Here is an 18,098-nt window from a genome sequence, read left to right on the forward strand (position 1 = left end):
TGTTGCTTTTGTATTTTTCTTTTTTAAGAAACAGAATTAATCACAACCATGGCAGAATCAGGCTCAACTGAGGAGCAGACCGAGTTTTTCATCTTAAATAGCCAAAAAGGTGCCAAAGCTTCCTGATGGAGAAACTGTTTTGCCAGACTCTCCAATCATCTGCAGGAACATTGTGGTGAGGTTGGGACTACTGAGGCTGACTTTCCAATGCATATGGAGTTTGATCCTATTAGTTTTGAGACCGTTTTGCCTATAAATGCATTTTTGGGACTGCATTGCAGATTTTATCACAATCTGCCCATTTAACCAGATTTTATCACATCAAACTGGTAGGCCGGTCCAGTTGATTTGCATATACACTTATGCTTTTCTGGATGAAAGTGTCCTGGAATTGGACAACCGGCTGGAACTATGATATCTGGAGCAAAGAATGGCATTCTGAGAAACTCCCTGTTCAACTCTATAGTTGTATGTATAATGGAAAAGAAATGTCTATAGAGCAACAATGCGGGAGCTGCGTCAACCGTTCAATCAAATGAATTTGTATGTTTACAAAATTTACATCTTTCTGTTGTGTAGATGACAGGTTTTTATTAGGTGCCGTCATGTTGTACAGTTTATTTACTATAATATCTACTATTTAGAACAAAAACACTAATAGGATGATTGAACTCTATATATTAGATATGTAAAGAACATGTTTGATAACATTATTCGGCTGGTTCTTTATTTTCAATTTTTTTTAATACAAGATGGGGGGAAGGGATTTTCCGCACACTTTCAAGATGCTACAGGGGTTCAAACCTGAGACCACATAATTCACAAGTGAAGGGCATTTAAATGGGCTAGACCCAGTTATCTTTATTTTGAATTTTAATTAAGAATAGAAAAGGAAAATGAGAGTTTTTTTTTTTTAATGCGGAGAACAGAAATTACAAACAAAGCAAGGCCTTCAGAGCATGGAGTAATAAGTAGGTCATAACAGACATGTTGAAAATACAAAGGGAACATGAAAAAGAAAAGCAAATCAACACTCTCTCAGGCACAAAACAAAATGTAGTTAGATGAACTAGAACAAGCTGCTAGCAGAGCCCAGTAAACAGGTGCGCAATCCAAAGCGCTTTTGGCATGGACAAAGAGTAGTCATATCCTGTAATGGTTTCATCCTCTAAATTGAAACGGCCTATTTTATTCTTTGCACAATGATCTATGTTAGGGGTGGCATTTTAAACCGAAAAATCGAAAAACCGCAAAAACCAATCGACAATTTACCGCAATGAAACCGCAATCGCGGTAAACCGAACCGCATTTGCGGTATTAAGAACCGAACCGCATTTGCGGTTGCGGTTGCGGTATTTGATTTTCAAAACTCGCGGTTACCGCAAACCGCAAAGTATAGCCACACGGATGATAAAGTTGAATTTTACAAGGAAATGGAACATATGACAACTTGTAAGTAATTAGTTTATTTATGCTAATGTTATTTATGCTTCTTCTTATAATAAAATGTACTAAACTATATTGTTTTATTTGTAGATAACATTGGTGCTCAAACAACACAACGGGGTTCTTCAATCCACTCACCACCAACACTTGAGTTTGTAACTTTAATTTGTAACATTGGTGCATTGTATTTTCCTTTTAGTTTGTAACTTTAATTAACTTTGAATTGGATTTTTCTTTTTTGTTGTAACTTTAATTCATTTTACTTTGCATTTTCCTTTTTGTTTATAACTTTAAAGGATTTAGAATTGGAATGCTTGAGAAGTTTAACTTTAATTGGAATGCTTGAAATTGTAACTTTAATTTTCTTACGTTGTGAATGCTTGAGAAGTTGAAGAGATTGTGAATTTATATATGTTTAAGAAATTGAGGTTGTGCATTTATTTATTTAGGTTGTGAATTTATATATGTTTAAGAAATTGAGGTTGTGCATTTATTTATTTAGGTTGTGAATTTATATTTTTGTGAATGCTTGAGAACTCGCGGTTTTAAACCGCAAAACGCAGTTGGTTTGCGGTTTCAAAAATCACCAAACCGCAAATAGTCGGTCGGTTTGCGGTTTGAGTAAAAATTCGCGGTTACCGAACCGCAACCACCCCTAATCTATGTAATATATGGAATTGCGTTGGCACTGAGGAAAGTTTGAAGCCAAAACTGAGATACCACAATTGTCACTCAGGAACATAACCTCATCTCCAAGACTTCTCAATTCAACATGCTGCACAGATCCATCCCTCCTGTTGAACACCAACTTGTAAACCATGAATCCCTCTTCCTTATCCAATCTTCGAACATGCAACAAGTCTCCCTTAGTTGATTCCACCAGATAAGCTTTATAAGCGAAACCCGCGAATGGACATTCTTGCAAGGTAAGAATCGTTGCTTTTCTTCGCTTCCAACTGATATTAATGGAAAAAATGTCTCCCGACTCTACAACTGCAAAGACTTGACTTTTATGACATATAACATCCATAAGCAAGCCCCGTGTAATTTCCCCGGTGCAAATCCAATCTTTTCTTCCTCCTTTGTTGAAAGCCAACTCAGGTTCATGTTTGTGAAGTACTGCAACCATATAACTGTCTGGATTCAATGTGGGATCCTCAGATAAGATAACCTTCGAGAATAAGACCGCGGGGGAGTACTTTGGACGACTCATACATATCTGGTAACTGAAACTCAAGTGATGGAGACGAATGGGCACCGCATTGCTTTTACGAAAGGGTTCACCGAGTTATTACAGCCGGAGTTTTTGGGTGCGCGAATGTTAATTCCTTAAAGCCATAACATGTTTAACACTAACCTGAGTCGACATGGTGCTGGCGCAGATTGGATGATGCTGGAACATATTGGCAGTGCAAGGTATAGAAGTTCTTCTCCGAGAATCCGATCCTTATAGCTATAACTCGATGGGTGAATTTCTGTTTAGCTCTGTTGTGTTATTCGGATCTAGGAGGGAGCCTTCTATTTATATGCATCTCTCTAAGTGTCTTGCCCATCAAGAAACACTTAGAGATATCCTTCATGCTATAGGATTAATCCATTCCAATCCTTGTAGAACTAGGAACCCTTAAGCCTTGATATCCTTATTGAACACTGTTTGAGGCTTGCCTAATCGAGATAGGTTTTGAGTTCCTAATAAACAATAAGTCTTTGTAATCCTAAGTTGATTAGAAGATCACTTTAGTAGGTTTAATGTAATAAACCTTCTTACATTCTCCCACTTGATCAAATAATCAATTTAGACTTATTGTTCATTACTTAATGGCCATGTGGAGCTCAAAATTCTCTTGTTCCTTTTATCAAGCCACTGTCATTTTGAAAAATTCATAAAGGACTATCGAAGTACATGGATATATAACATCCAAGACTTTTATAATCACATACATGAATCTGCAAAACACATAAGGCTTCCAACTGGATTGAAAAACAAGAACTGTTTTTGGTTTTACTATATGTGTGACAAAACTGAACAGTTCTTTGCCCACCCTTCAAAACTACCAAGGTTTGAACAATCTTTAATGACTCATTCATAGATTCAAACTGTAAACATAATGTTGACATGATTACAGTTTGGTCTTTGTTCTATTTGTCATCCATAAATAGCAAATGCAGAACATTGTATAAAAGCAATTCAATTAAATCTGCAAAATAAAACTGTCTAGATAAAACTAGTTAACAAAATCAGAATTAAAACATAACTGTAAGAACTCTAGCTCCCACTGACTCCCACTGACTTTAGGCATCAAAACTGAATTGCAATCCCATGCTTGCCACATGCCTGTGAAAAACATGATTAGGCAACCCTTTATTCAAAGGATCTGCAATCATAAAATCTGTGCCAATGTGACTTAGAGCAGTCTCTCCATCTCGAATATTTTCCTTCGCAGATAAGAACTTTAAATGCAAATGCCTCATTCCATTTGATCTCTTATTTCCTTGTGCAAAATATACTGCCGCAGTATTGTCATTCCATAACTGAATCGGTTTCTGTATTGAATCCACAATTCTTAGCATAGACATGAAATTTTTAAGCCACATTGCCATTGAAGTAGCTTCATAAACTGCTAAGAATTCTGCTTGCATAGTGGAGGTTGACACATACTGCTGTTTCATGCTCTTCCATGCCACTGCAGCACCTGCAAATAGAAAAACAACTCCTGATGTGCATTTCTTAGTATCTTGGCATCCTGCAAAGTCTGCGTCTGCATATCCTTCCAGCTGCAAATTTTCAACCTTTCTATAGACCAGTTTGTACTCTTTAGTTCTCTGCAAATATCTTAATACTTTCTTGCCTGCAATCCAATGTGCTTGACCTGGATTAGACTGAAATCTGCCAAGAACACTTATGCAGAATGCCAAGTCTGGTCTAGTGCAGACTTGTGCATACATCAAGCTTCCTACTAGTGATGCATAGGGCTTGTCCTTCATCTCCAATCTCTCTTGCTCAGTTTTAGGAGATTGTTCACTGCTCAATTTATCCCCTTTTGAGAAGGGAACATCACATCCTGTACAGTTTCCCATGTTGAACCTTCTAAGCACTTTCTCAATATATGCCTTCTGACATAAGCCGATCATTTTCCTTTCTCTGTCCCTGCTGATTTCTATTCCAAGAACATAGTTTGCCTCTCCCAAATCACTCATATCAAAGTGATCGGACAGCATCCTTTTAGTGTCATGTAACATGGACTGATTGCTACTTGCTAGCAGAATGTCATCCACATATAGCAGCATGAGGATGAAATTCCTTCCATTGAATTTCATATAGATGCATTCATCCAATGGATTATCAATGAAGCCTTGGGACTTAACAACTTCATCAAACTTGAGATACCATTGTCTTGATGCCTGTTTTAGACCATATATTGATTTCTGCAGCTTGCACACTAAATTCTCTTCCCCTTTTGAGCCAAAACCATCCGGCTGTTTCATATATATTTCTTCAATCAGTTCTCCATTTAGGAAAGCTGTCTTAACGTCCATCTGATGAAGATGCAGATCAAAATGAGCAACCAAAGCCATTATGACTCTAAATGAATCTTTAGTTGATACAGGGGAGAAAGTTTCATTGTAATCAACTCCCTCTTCTTGTGTGTAACCTTTTGCCACTAATCTGGCTTTATACCTGTCTATTTGTCCTTGTGCATTCCTTTTGGTTTTATAAACCCACTTGCATCCTATAGGTTTGCATCCTAATGGCAAATTAACTAGCTTCCATACTCCATTTTTGCTCATTGATTCTAGTTCAGATTCCATGGCTGCAGACCACTGTGAACTTTTGTCACTTTCCATGGCCTGCTTGAAAGTTGCAGGGTCTTCCTCAGTATTGATGTCATGCTCTGATTCTTGCAGGTAAACAAAGTAGTCATTTGACAAGGCTGGCCTTTTAGGTCTCTGTGATCTCCTGAGTCTGTAAATCTGGAGCCGATTCTGGTGATCTGCTGCATTTCTTCAGATTCTGGCTGATCTGTCTGCATTTCTTCTACTGCAGTTTTCTGGTTTTCAGTCACTTGTCCTTCATTATTCCCTTCTGCATCCATTGGTGAGGCTTGGTTTTCTTCCAAGGCATCAAAAGGTAAGATAGTGACTTCTCTTGTTTGGTTTTCAGCTGCAGTTTCCTTAGTTTCCAAAACTTCATCAAAAACAAAATCTGTTTCATCTAATCCTTCCTCCTCTTCTTCAATAAAAATTGCTCTCTGTGTTTCCACAAATCTAGTGTTATTTTTAGGACAATAAAACCTATAACCTTTTGTCCTATCTGGATATCCTATGAAGAAACAGCTCACTGTTTTGGAATCAAGTTTCTTCTGCATAGGATTGTACAGCTTTGCCTCTGCCTTGCATCCCCAGGTCCTTAGATGAGCCAAGCTAGGCTTTCTTTTACACCAGATTTCGTAGGGTATGTTGTTTGTAGCTTTGGTGGGAATTCTGTTGGCAAGGTAGTTTGCAGTTTTTAAAGCTTCTCCCCATAGAAAAGTAGGAAGCTTTGCACAACACATCATGCTTCTCACCATCTCTATTAAGGTTCTATTTTTTCTTTCTGAAACACCATTCTGCTGCGGTGTTCCAGGATTTGTATATTGTGCAACAATGCCCTCTTGCTGTAGGAAGTTTGCAAAAGGTCCTGGATTTCTTCCTTTTTCTGTGAACTTGCCATAGAACTCTCCACCCCTATCTGATCTTACAACTTTTATCTTAGAATCCAGCTGGTTTTCCACTTCTGCCTTGTAGATTTTAAACATTTCCAGTGCTTTGGATTTTTCTGTTATCAGATACACATATCCATATCTTGAAAAATCATCTGTAAAAGTAATAAAATAACTGAAACCATCATGTGTATTAACTGGAAAAGGTCCGCAGATATCTGTGTGTATTATCTCAAGTAGTTTCTCACTTCTTATTGCCCCTTTCTTTCTGAGATTTGTTAGCTTTCCTTTTGCACATTCAATGCATGTTTTATCTTGTTCATGGTGATTAAGTGGTGGGAGAATTGATTCTTTGCTTAGGAGATTCATTCTTTCTTTTGAGACATGTCCAAGTCTCTTATGCCATAGTGTGAAAGATTCTGCATTACAAGGCTGTTTTGAACTTAACACATTTATCATCTCTGTACTTTGATTTGGTAATTTGCAGTTCAAACGAAACATTCCATCGATCAATAATCCATTACCAATAAAACTTTTATTTCTGAAAATGGAGAAACCAGACTCATCAAACTCAAACTGTAAGTTTGATTTTACAAGCTTGCTAACTGATAACAAATTCCTTGTCATAGAAGGAACATAAACGACATCAACTAATTCCAAAATAAAACCTGACTCCAACTCAAGACTAGCTAAACCAACAAAATCTACTCTAACTCTTTCTCCATTTCCCACGAACACCTTCAAGTCATCCTTGTTTGGCACCCTCTTTGTTTTGAATCCCTGCAAAGAGTTAGTCACATGAACTGTTGCACCACTGTCTAACCACCATGAATTAGATAAAACTTCAACTGTATTAGATTCATAAATCACAGAGACATTTTCATGCTTACCTTTTCCCTTTTGTTTGTCCAACCAGCGCTTGTATCTTCTGCAATCTCTCTTTAAATGTCCAAATTTCTTGCAGAAGAAACACTTCAAACCTACTGGACCCGTGCCCTTTGCAGACTCATCTTTCCTTTGCTGCTTATCTGTGTTCTTGTTTTTGGTCCATTCCTTTGGTTTAAACTTAGTATCCTGCACCAAATACAATTGTTCTTTTCCTTTGTCCTTTCTGATACTTTCTTCTTCCTGCACACATATACCTATCAAATCAGCAACTGACCATATCTCCTTCTGAGCAATATAAGTAGTTTTCAGTTGTCTAAAAATGCTAGGTAGAGAATTAATAGCAAAGTGCACCATCATGGTTTCATCCACATGGACTTTTAGAGCCTTCAGCTTGTTTCCTATCTCAACCATGTTCAGAATATGAGTTCTTATGCAGCCTTCTCCATTGTATTTCATATCTGTCAGCTGGCTCATGAGTGTACCAATTTCAGCTTTCTTGGATCCTTGGAAGTTTTCTGCAATAGCTTCCATGAATAGCTTAGCACTCTCAGTTTCAATAATACGCCTCGACCTCTTCTGAAATAGACCTCCTCATGATCAGAATTGCCATTTTGTTGGCCTTAATCCACTTTGCATATTTAGTCTTAGTCTCAGCAGATGCATCAATCGCAGGTACTGATAGAGCTTCATCAGTAAGAACCATCTCATAATCCAGAAGTCCAAGAGCAATTTCCACATCTTCTCACCATTTCTTATAATTTGAGCCAGTGAGAGTTCGAATCGAGTTATGATTGACTGTACATGTTTAAAACAAGATAAGCACTTTATATATAAATTTCCCCAGAACTTTAATCAAACATACTTAATCACATCTTTGGACAATGATTCAAGCATGCTTATTGATACTGGAAAACGAGTAGATGTGGATTTCCTGAGCAAAAGATCTTCTACATCTTTAGACATAAGAAAACCTTTCACTAATCCATATCTATCCATGTTCCATGTCGATCCACCATGATGCAAGACATATCAAACTGCGACATCTTTGGACTGAAAGCCTTTCGACATGTTTTGCATCATGGTGCAAATTCTGATCATAAACCTTGAATATAGTGATCATGCAATGGTTGAGTCGCTTTGGCTTACTCAATCACGGCACAAGAACTGTAAGCAATGATCTGTAGAAAACTTTAAGAACATGATAAAGTTCATACTTTATACTGTTATCATGTTCATACTTTATAACTTAAAACTGTCAGTTATTTATTCTCAATTTTCCTGCACGAGTTTTGTTAGGTATAACATGATATAACTTAAGCTCTGATACCACATGTTAATTCCTTAAAGCCATAACATGTTTAACACTAACCTGAGTCTGACATGGTGCTGGCGCAGATTGGATGATGCTGGAACAGATTGGCAGTGCAAGGTATAGAAGTTCTTCTCCTGAGAATCCGATCCTTATAGCTATAACTCTGATGGGTGAATTTCTGTTTAGCTGTGTTGTGTTATTCGGATCTAGGAGGGAGCCTTCTATTTATATGCATCTCTCTAAGTGTCTTGCCCATCAAGAAACACTTAGAGATATCCTTCATGCTATAGGATTAATCCATTCCAATCCTTGTAGAACTAGGAACCCTTAAGCCTTCATTATCCTTATTGAACACTGTTTGAGGCTTGCCTAATCGAGATAGGTTTTGAGTTCCTAATAAACAATAAGTCTTTGTAATCCTAAGTTGATTAGAAGATCACTTTAGTAGGTTTAATGTAATAAACCTTCTTACACGAACAAAATAGGCTCTGGTAATACATCCATTGTGGCTAACCAGCCATGGCCATGGCACATACTAATCGTATTACAAGGCACTGATAACTCAATGTCGGAGATTTTTCCTCCAGGAAAGCCGTACAGTTCTAGCTTTCCTCCGAATGCTGTTGGAATCAGAAGCATGGGAAGAGGAAGTTCACGCCAACGTTGCGTTATGCGATTGTATTCTTTCGCAGCAACACGCCATTGCTTGCAAACGCCAGCAACCCGAATATGGTCAGAGGTTTCCCACAACTTATCCAGAATCAAAAAGAGAAGGGGAATACTTGCCCATTGATCTGACACTTGACTGCTACTAGTATTCTTATTGTTCCTTGATCTTGTGAGAATGTGCATGCATGCATGGAACACAAGACATCGCTGGCTAGCAATCAAAGCTGGATTGTTTGGAGCTAGTGAGGGTTTCACTCCTGCAAGTGTGTGTAATTGTAATTGTATAGAATTTGATAATGGTAAAACCCCTTTATATACAGCACAAGACAATCCCTTACCTTAGGCCAGAAGGAAAGGTATACGATAATTTGACCAAAAAACAAAAGAGAAAGGAAAGCTATGCCAACAAGTCAATATCTTATAGTCTTTTTTTTGGGTCAATAATATATTACCAGTTTAAAACTAAAGATGCCTAATATATATATATATATTTATATATTTTAAGTAACAAAACCTCCCCACGCCCCAAAAATTTAAAACAAAACATCATAAAAATATCTTTCATCCTCAAAATATGAACAAGGTGTACGATAGTTGGTTCATGAACCTCATTTTTCTATTTCCTACTTTTAATTTATCTTCTTCATAAAAATATGAATAAAGCGATACTTTAAATTACGGAGATCGAACTTGACTGCAAATTGGTGGGCACACTTCCTTGACTAACCCATATTTGCAGGGATTTTGTTTTCCTTTTACCATCATTCAATGTTTTAAAAAGAGAAAATTAAAAAAGAAAATGACAAGAAAAGGATGAAATGAGGCAGCCAACCGTACTCTTACACGATAACAGCTCCTTCTCACCACGTGCCAGGCCACCGCACCGAACCTGAACCCCCAACTCAAGCAACCATCATCCCCTCCACCCTTCCATAATATCTTCTCTTTTCTCTCTAAATCTCTCTCTCTCTCTCTCTCTCTCTCTCTCTCTCTCTCCACACTTCTTTACAGTCCAAAATGGCCCGCCTCCTCACTCAAACTCTGCAACTCCGCCAATCTCTCCTGCACCGCCCTCGGGTCCCGCCCTCCCTGACCCAGGCCCATCGGGCCCGCTCGACCCGATCCGGCAAGGCCCAGTTGATTGAGATCGACCTTGACCCGTCCACCTCGTCGTCGTCGTCGTCGTCGCCGGCGAATGATTCGGAGAAATTAATGCTAAAGAAGCTAGACGACATCGTTCAGACCATCCTCGTCCAGAGGGCCACTCCCGATTGGCTCCCCTTCGTTCCCGGCTCCTCTTTCTGGGTCCCACCTCGACGCGCCCCTTTGAAAGTGACTGACTTGGTTGGCAAATTGGCTGACCAACTCACAGATGAAGAGTCCCTCTCTGTTGCCACTGATCGAGGATGGCCTTGCTCTCAATTCTTCGTTCATGGTATGGGCTTTTTCTTTTTCTTTCTTGGTTTATGTATTTAGAGAATATTTTTTATTCAATTTTGTTTGATGGAATTGTTGGTAATCTTAACGAATTGAAAGGGGTTTTGTTTTGTGTGTCTGTCTGTCTTTTTTTTGGGGGGGGGTGGGGGGTGGTTGTGTATATAGACAAAGTTTTTAATTAGTTTTTAGCTTGATGGGTATGATAGAATTGTTGGTTTTTATAAATTGAAATGGAGTTTTAGTTTTGTGGCAATTAAAGGGAGCTTTTGTTTCTGGCTACCCTCAATTTTATCTTCAATGGTAAACATAATTGGGACGTGATGGAATGCTAAAAGCCAGAGTTTGCATCCGAAACATTCAGTCTTCTACAGAAGAATGAAAGAAACTTCGTTACATTCTGCTCAATTTATGAATTGTCTTAATTGATTATGGAGAATTGACTCTGGGAAAGGCATGAAACGACATCTGAAGATGTACTTTTGAATACGTAAGATGAATGCTGCTTGCTTATTTTATCATATGTCTTGCAGATTTTAAATGTAATGTATCTTTCAATCTACAAAAGGCAGATTGCTATTTAATAGACCTTTTAGCTCTTAATGAGTCAATCTTTTGGTTACATGTTTCTTGCCTGCAGGGAGTGGATCTACAGAAACAAGGGAGGTGGATATGGAGGCAGAAGGATCAGCAGAAGTAGAGGTAGAGGTGGAGGTAAAGGTTTTGACTGAGTCACAGAAGCCATCTCGCTGTGAGGATGATTAAGGATTGCTCATCTCTCTAGCAGCCTGGTTGCTTGGGTGAGTTCCCTTACTTTCGACAAGCACCACTGCTGTTTTTCACACATGTTATGACCGAAATAGTTGTTATTGGATCTTAGGAGATGGATTTAACTTGTTTAGGTTTAGACTGTTGGATTTTGGTGGGAAATCCACTTGTTTGCATTGATGTATTGTAATTATTATCTTCTGCATTTATATTATTGTGTTCTATAGTTGTATAGTTCGGAATAATAACATCCAACAACGAAAGGGAGTGAAATATTAAATGGTGGGAATGTTGTATGTATCCACATGGTCATAGCTTGATTCCTCAGAGCAAATTATCTTTGTGTATAGAGTCTCGTTGTATATTCATGTGTATCATCTTGTGCCTTGTTTTTCTCTTCTATTTTATATTTGAATTTCTATAGCTACATGCTTGCCACAATTTTCCTAGTTTGGAGGGTCTGTGTCCGCGAACAGCTCTTTCTAACCTTTTCAGGGTTGAAACTGGCAAGCTCGCTTAGCTTTGTTAAGTATCTAAAAGCTTGAGAAAAGGAAAATTTGGGCTGTAAAGAGCCTAGCATGCTAAGGGAAATCTTTATCTACGCTTATACTTTGTTACTTTGGTCAATGTTTACTTTGCCACCTAAGAAAAATGTCTGTTGTACCCCTTGAAATTTCAAAAAGTTGAAATGTGATGCTTGACATCAATTTTATCCAATTTCATCACATTTGGTAAGGTGACACACACACGACCCTTTCTTGAGGGTGCTCTCGTAATCTCCTCTCTTATTTGTCTCTCCTCTCTCTCCTTTGTCTCCTCCAACTATTCTCTGAACAAACATTTCGATCTGAATGCTTTCTCGTAGGTGAGGAAATTCCGTTTGCAGAATCCTCCATTCTCTCTCTCTTTTCTTTCTGTCAAACCTCTGCAAATTCGGTTTGCATGTATCTGCTTTGTTTGGGGATGGTTTGCATCAACTGTAAATTCTTAATTTTGCACTTGCTAGATGAAATTTCCTGCATGTAGACTGTGATAGTCTTTAGAATCATGAATAGGTTTTTACTAGAAATGGATTACACTCGTGCGTCTTAACTGAGTAATGGAAAATTTTAGGTCTAGCAATAGCTGATTTGGAATTCTGACATCCTGGTTATGTATCTGAGGTGTAAAAGTGGAGGAAGATCATTGCAAGTTCACTTCAATCTCAATTTGGTTGTATTGTGGAGATAAGATCAATCTTCTACCTTGTGCTTCTGATTCAGAGTATGCAGAAGTGAAGAAGCTTATCCTCTAGGTTGTTCAGCTGGAGTTAACACAAGTGGGGCCAGAGCGGGACTCAAGGGTGTCTTGGGGTTTGGGTGGTGGAGAAGGTTGTGGAGGAGAGATGATATAGTGTCATATGAAATTGGTGTTTTGAAATGGAGAGAATGTTGTAGTGAAGATGTTTTATTCTCTTGTATGAATAAATTCGTCTTGCATAAGTTAAAGCATGAATTTGAGGGGGGTTGGATGAGTTTGTGCATGGTATGGATGGCTTTAAAGTATTGTGAAAGTTAATTTCAAGGGGATATTTATGTTCGGAAAATAATGAAAATGATAATTTTTATTTACATTTTATTTCTCCAAGATTTAAACTCTTTTTTTGTTGGATAATGACACCCCGGTATATTAATTAGGCAGCCTATTAATTATGTGCTATTTTGCGTTGAGATATGGGCAACAAGAAATTCTACCTTTTTTCTCCTTTGAAGAAAACTTTCTTGCTTTATGCTCATCAAAGGTTACAATCAATCAATGGTAATGCTACCATAGTAGATTTCATCTCATCTTGGTGGAGAGAAGTTAAAATCACTTCAAAAGATGACCTAATATTTTCATCTAGGTGTCCATTTCTGTACAAATCTTTCGGAGAGATTGCTCAAGCCACCTTAAGGCTCGCTTGGTCTTCCGAAAGGATTCATTTCTCATATTTAGTAATGCTGAGAAAGTAACAAGGAAATATCATTTTATTTCATTTCTCATGTTTGGTTTATATAATAATATAAAATAACTTTTATTTTATTTTTGTCAATTATATCAAATAATATATCAAATATATATATATATTTAATATTATATTGTAATTTTGAATTGTGAATGGGACGAAATGGTCCTTAAAAATTTGCATAACTGATGTTATGGCGTTGTGGAAAATTCAAAGTAAAACGGAGACCCCTATTAACACAATGCATTGTTAGATTTCACCTTTTGAAGTTGAAGTCCATTAGCAACGTTGGTTATCAATTCAAATTGTGTAGGTAAATCACTGAACTTAGCCTGCGAAGAGGGCGGGGATGAGCCAGCAGGCAAGTTTGAACTTTCAACCGATCTAATTTTATCATGTGAAATAACTCAACAAATTTATTTATTTTTAACTATTTATGCATATGAAATCACAGTAATATATTAAATTGATTATTTATTTTTTGCACCATAAAGTAAAAAGAAAGGAAGAGGGTGCGTTTAAAGTGCATACGGCACTTATTTCTTGGATTATGGTAACGCTCTTTGTAGCTGCAGTGGCATATCCACCACCGTTTTCCTTTGGAATTTTTTGCTACAGTTTCTTCTCCGGTGGTTATGGTCTTGTGTTGGCGGCGTTGCTGATTGGTTATGGGTGTTGCATTTCTCATTTCCTTGTTTTACGTTGTTTTATATTTTTTATTGTTGTTTTTGTTTGAACTCGTCTGGGTGAGGAGCTTGGTTCTAGACTCAGCTTTGAGGTCTAACTGCTCCTACCTAATTTTTTATGTCTTACTTTTTAGCTTTTGGCTTTGTTTGTAATCTGTTTCCTCTAGGTTTATTTAATGACATCAGAATTCGACCAAATAAAATTGTAATAGAATATATAGAATAATGGCATACCTCTTTATTCCACCTGAGTTGGGTATTAATTGGCCTTTTATAAGCATTCGAGTTGATCATGTATGCCTTGCCACATGACATGAAATGAAACATGTTCGTGTTTGTTCATGCCCATATATATGTTTTGCATTGGTATGCCTTAGCTTTCAAGTCCCGCTAATCGCATATTCTCATTCATCTGTGATCGTATAAAAATATGATATGCCTAGCATTGCTCTTTTTACTTTCACACTCATAATTTTTATTTTTTTAATTAACAATATAGATGTGATTTGAATTCTGAAAAAAAATATCGCTAAATCAATAGTCACCGATAAATATATGCAAAAGAATAGAGAAAAAAGGTTTGTCTATTTACTCAAAATGAAGATTCGAAGTTCCCAACTTATATCATGGCTGACTTGGCAGAACCTTATTGGTGAACTTCACGTAGTAAGCACAATCCCACTCTCGACATGGTTTTATTATAAAGAAAAGAGCAGAGCAGAGCAGAGAGAGAGACACACAGAGACACAGAGAGGAGAGGCAGATCAGACTTTATAAATGGCCGAAGAACCCAAAACGTGGTCGTCCAGCTCGCAACCTTCTTCTACATCTAAACCGCCCGAAGAAATTCTCCAGAAACCTCAGGTTCTCATTTCCCAATCCGAGTTTCCTAATGTTACAAACAATTTTCAATCCTAGGGTTACTTATGTTTCCATAAAAAGAAAAGGCATAAAATTGGTGTCTTTGAGCTTCAATTCAATCTCGGCCTTTGATTTCTTAGCATGTTGCAAATTTGCAATTCTCTTACATGAATTGTTTGCTAATTACGTTGTTTATTCGGTGTATATAGAAACACGCAGAGCTTGTGTAGTGTTCTTGAGCTTATGTATCGAAATCGCTGCATAGGTCTTTAAGGATTGAGAAAAATTGGGTTCCCAAATAGGGATCTTATTGGCAATTTTTCATTTTTTATTTTTTTGGGGCCAAATGTTGACAAATTGCTTGAATTTGCATTTCTTTGGGTAGTTAGGACATTACAAAAGTATGGTTCTTGGGGACGGGTGGGGGTATGTTTAATATATAAAATTCTGGGTTCTAATCTAATTATGAAAACATTAGAGTATTCCATCGTTTTTTCGTTCATTTGTTATGTGCTAAATACAAGAATTTTACAACTCGTGCATGTCAAAGTTGGCTCGTATCTACTTTCATTTTAACCTTATTTTCTGGCTTGCATGAACAACGGAGCTCTGATTCTTTGAAGAGAAAAAAGTGTCCTTTCCTTTTGTTGTTCAGTAGTTACACGTAGGCTCGAGAGAAATGGCACAAAATTTATTCTTTATTTTTCGGAACATTAAACCATTGAATTTCAGAAGTTCTTTATATCAAAAGCTAATATAGTATTTTTTTTTAATGGAGTGATGGTGGAACGATGATCCACATTTCCTGATAGCATCATTTGTTTGCAGTTGAAAGCCTAGTATGGAGCATAATTCATAGTTAAGTGGAAGCATAAACAAGTGTATAAACATGTAGTAAGGCAACTATAATTTGTACTGCTATAAAAAAGAAAACATCATGATGAGAATATCACTACCACTAAAATTTATTTTGTATTCCGTATCAATAGTATGGTTAATGGATGTAGGGCCACCATTTATCTAGATGACAGGGTTTGTTTAAGCTGCCATCTCATCCTTTTGCCTCCTTTTTATTTGAAAAGAATGCTTTCCTCACCTTATTGAAGCTATAACTTTCTCTTTGTAGTATCAGATACTATTAAAAACATACTGTTTCTTTTTATCAATAGGGGTGGAAATGCATAGGCAGTAATAATGTGTAAAGAGAGGACAGAGTAGCGAGCATGTTTTCTACATTTTCCTACTGGTTATGCCTGTGCTGTGGAAGAGTTTGTGCCACTACTTCATATAAAATTGTTTTTTGAGAAAAGAAAGTAATGCAGACTAAAGCTTGTGAATGTTTTAATCGTAGTTTAAAGCAATACTATGTGCATATCTTGCATTAATTTGGTGGTTCTGGTTCCTTTTCTAATTCACTTTATGACTTCTTTTTCAGGTTCCAGCACTCTCTGGGCTTCCATCTTTCCCAAATGGTGATTTTCAGATGTTACCAATCATGTACCCACTTCTTGTTCCTGGGTTAAATCCTTTACAAGATCAGGAGCAGATGAACCATGGAGCAGGCATATATGCCGTTCCTGTTCACCCATTTATGGGGCCAGTTACAGGAGTTTCATCTAACACTCTGATTCCGCTTACCTACAACATACCCACGTAAGTATGTCAATGGTGCTCTTAAGTTTCTTCCATTGTGACATAATTTCCTTATCTGAAATTGTTTATTCTTAACAATCGTAATCATCGTTAAGCATGAATGTATTGATGCCACAGAACTAGAGCAAGTCCAGAGGTTGGCACTGTAGGTGAGCAGCAAGGCCAAGAGGGAGAACAACAACAACAGCAGCAACGTCAACAGCAACAGCCTGCACATCAGAGACAAGTGGTTGTGAGGAGATTTCAAATTGCATTTCAGCTTGATGTGTTGCTTATTGTGAAGCTTGCAGCTGTAATATTTCTATTCAATCAAGAAGGGTCTAGACAAAGGCTTGTTGTCCTTGTGATTGTCGCTTCAATTGTCTACTTGTAAGTAACTAAACTTTGTACCATTTTCAATATCAGGACAATGCTGGTGTTTCATTATTAATGCAAGATATGATGAATTTGGTGATTTTTTTATAAAGAAAAGTAAAGTTGGGTTCTTCAGTAGTCGACTTTAATTTTTACCAAATTAATATATGTGAAGTTTCACAAATGAAAGCTGGATTTTGATGATGTTAGATATTGCAGATATCAAACTGGCTCGCTCACACCATTAGTACGATGGCTCTCTCAAGGCATGCATAGGGCAGCTGTGCCTCCTCATCCCCCAAGGCCTGTAGCCAGGGCCGGAAATGTTCCTCCTGCTGCAAGGCAGGGGGTTGACAATGCTGCTTTGGCAGGTAATTTTGTTTGTTACTGTCTGTACGTGCTGAGTGTCACGTCTTTTGGAAAAGAAAAAAAAAATCAAGTATTCCAGTTCACATCTAGTTTCATTTATCTAAGACTGCTATCGGAACATTGGTTGCAAAATTCTTGTAGGGACTATTGTCATTAGGTGATTTGTACATGTCTGATAATATTGATTGTTGTTGTCTGCACTACTTGAAATAGAACTCTTTTGGTGAGATATGCTGGAGTTTTCCCTAGGAGAGGTGTAAAAAAGAACTATAGTGTAGTGCGGTCTGTGTAACATAATTGGTGGACACATTGCTAGAGTAAAAGGCCTCGGGAACATTGTGTATTTCTTGTTACTGAATGCCAATGGACCATGTCATGCTCCACTGTTCATTTATGACAAATGATTTTCTTCTCTACTAACAGTTAAAAATATGTGGCAGACGGACAGCCGGGAGCCGAGAATGAGAATCGGCCTGCGGATGATGGAAATGAGACGGTTGAAAATGAGAATGCGCCAGCACCTGATGGAGCCAATGGTGGTAACCGCTGGTGGGGAATTGTTAAAGAGATTCAGATGATCGTTTTCGGCTTCATCACTTCACTTCTCCCAGGTTTTCATAATATAGAGTAGTAGATCATATGCGGCGAAGGAGTAGTCTGTTGAACAAACTGTGAAGCTGGCAACTCTTCTTATATATATATTAAAGAAAGTAGATGTATTTGTAACAGATACTGTAATTTTCCTTCTCTTATTGGTGGGAGTGCTTTTCAGTTCTCCTTCCAAACTTGTATGAATTACGTCTGCAGTTGCTTAATCTTTCAGCCGCCTTCCGGTGCTCTTGTATTTTCTTTGTACATTGATTTTACTAATTCCGCACCTTCCATTTCGTGGTTATTAAAATTATTGGGAATATGTCAACCTTAAACACAACCAAATGAATTCCAAAGCTAAATATTCTTCCAGTCCTCTCCTC

General features: G+C 37.5%; 3 protein-coding genes across 7 annotated transcripts; 2 read left to right on the forward strand and 1 right to left on the reverse strand.

Annotated features, from left to right (window-relative positions):
* Positions 1-1,982: 1,982 nt before the first annotated feature.
* On the reverse strand, positions 1,983-2,659 carry LOC148920033 (F-box protein At2g26160-like). Its single transcript, XM_089044522.1, has one exon. It carries the CDS (start codon positions 2,657-2,659, stop codon positions 2,102-2,104), a length of 558 nt encoding a protein of 185 aa, XP_088900648.1. The 3' UTR covers positions 1,983-2,101.
* A 7,205-nt stretch (positions 2,660-9,864) lies between these two features.
* Positions 9,865-12,827, forward strand: LOC103323657 (uncharacterized). Of its 2 annotated transcripts, none has more exons than XM_008225661.3 (3): positions 9,865-10,450; positions 11,090-11,249; positions 12,331-12,827. In XM_008225661.3, exons 1-2 carry the CDS (start codon positions 10,033-10,035, stop codon positions 11,212-11,214), a joined length of 543 nt encoding a protein of 180 aa, XP_008223883.1. In that variant the 5' UTR covers positions 9,865-10,032; the 3' UTR covers positions 11,215-11,249; positions 12,331-12,827. The 2 variants fall into 2 exon arrangements, with proteins under 2 accessions (XP_008223883.1, XP_008223884.1); XM_008225662.3 differs by having other exon boundaries at positions 12,390-12,827.
* A 1,750-nt stretch (positions 12,828-14,577) lies between these two features.
* On the forward strand, positions 14,578-17,968 carry LOC103323658 (uncharacterized). Of its 4 annotated transcripts, none has more exons than XM_089045410.1 (5): positions 14,578-14,751; positions 16,184-16,401; positions 16,519-16,770; positions 16,966-17,126; positions 17,548-17,852. In XM_089045410.1, exons 1-5 carry the CDS (start codon positions 14,665-14,667, stop codon positions 17,700-17,702), a joined length of 873 nt encoding a protein of 290 aa, XP_088901536.1. In that variant the 5' UTR covers positions 14,578-14,664; the 3' UTR covers positions 17,703-17,852. The 4 variants fall into 4 exon arrangements, with proteins under 4 accessions (XP_088901536.1, XP_016647554.2, XP_088901537.1 ...); XM_016792068.2 differs by having other exon boundaries at positions 14,579-14,751; positions 17,565-17,968; XM_089045411.1 differs by having other exon boundaries at positions 14,579-14,751; positions 16,975-17,126; positions 17,548-17,968.
* Positions 17,969-18,098: the final 130 nt, after the last annotated feature.

The sequence above is a fragment of the Prunus mume genome, linkage group LG2 (genome assembly GCF_029339155.1).
Source record: "Prunus mume cultivar Tortuosa linkage group LG2, ASM2933915v1, whole genome shotgun sequence".
Taxonomy (NCBI): Eukaryota; Viridiplantae; Streptophyta; class Magnoliopsida; order Rosales; family Rosaceae; genus Prunus; species Prunus mume.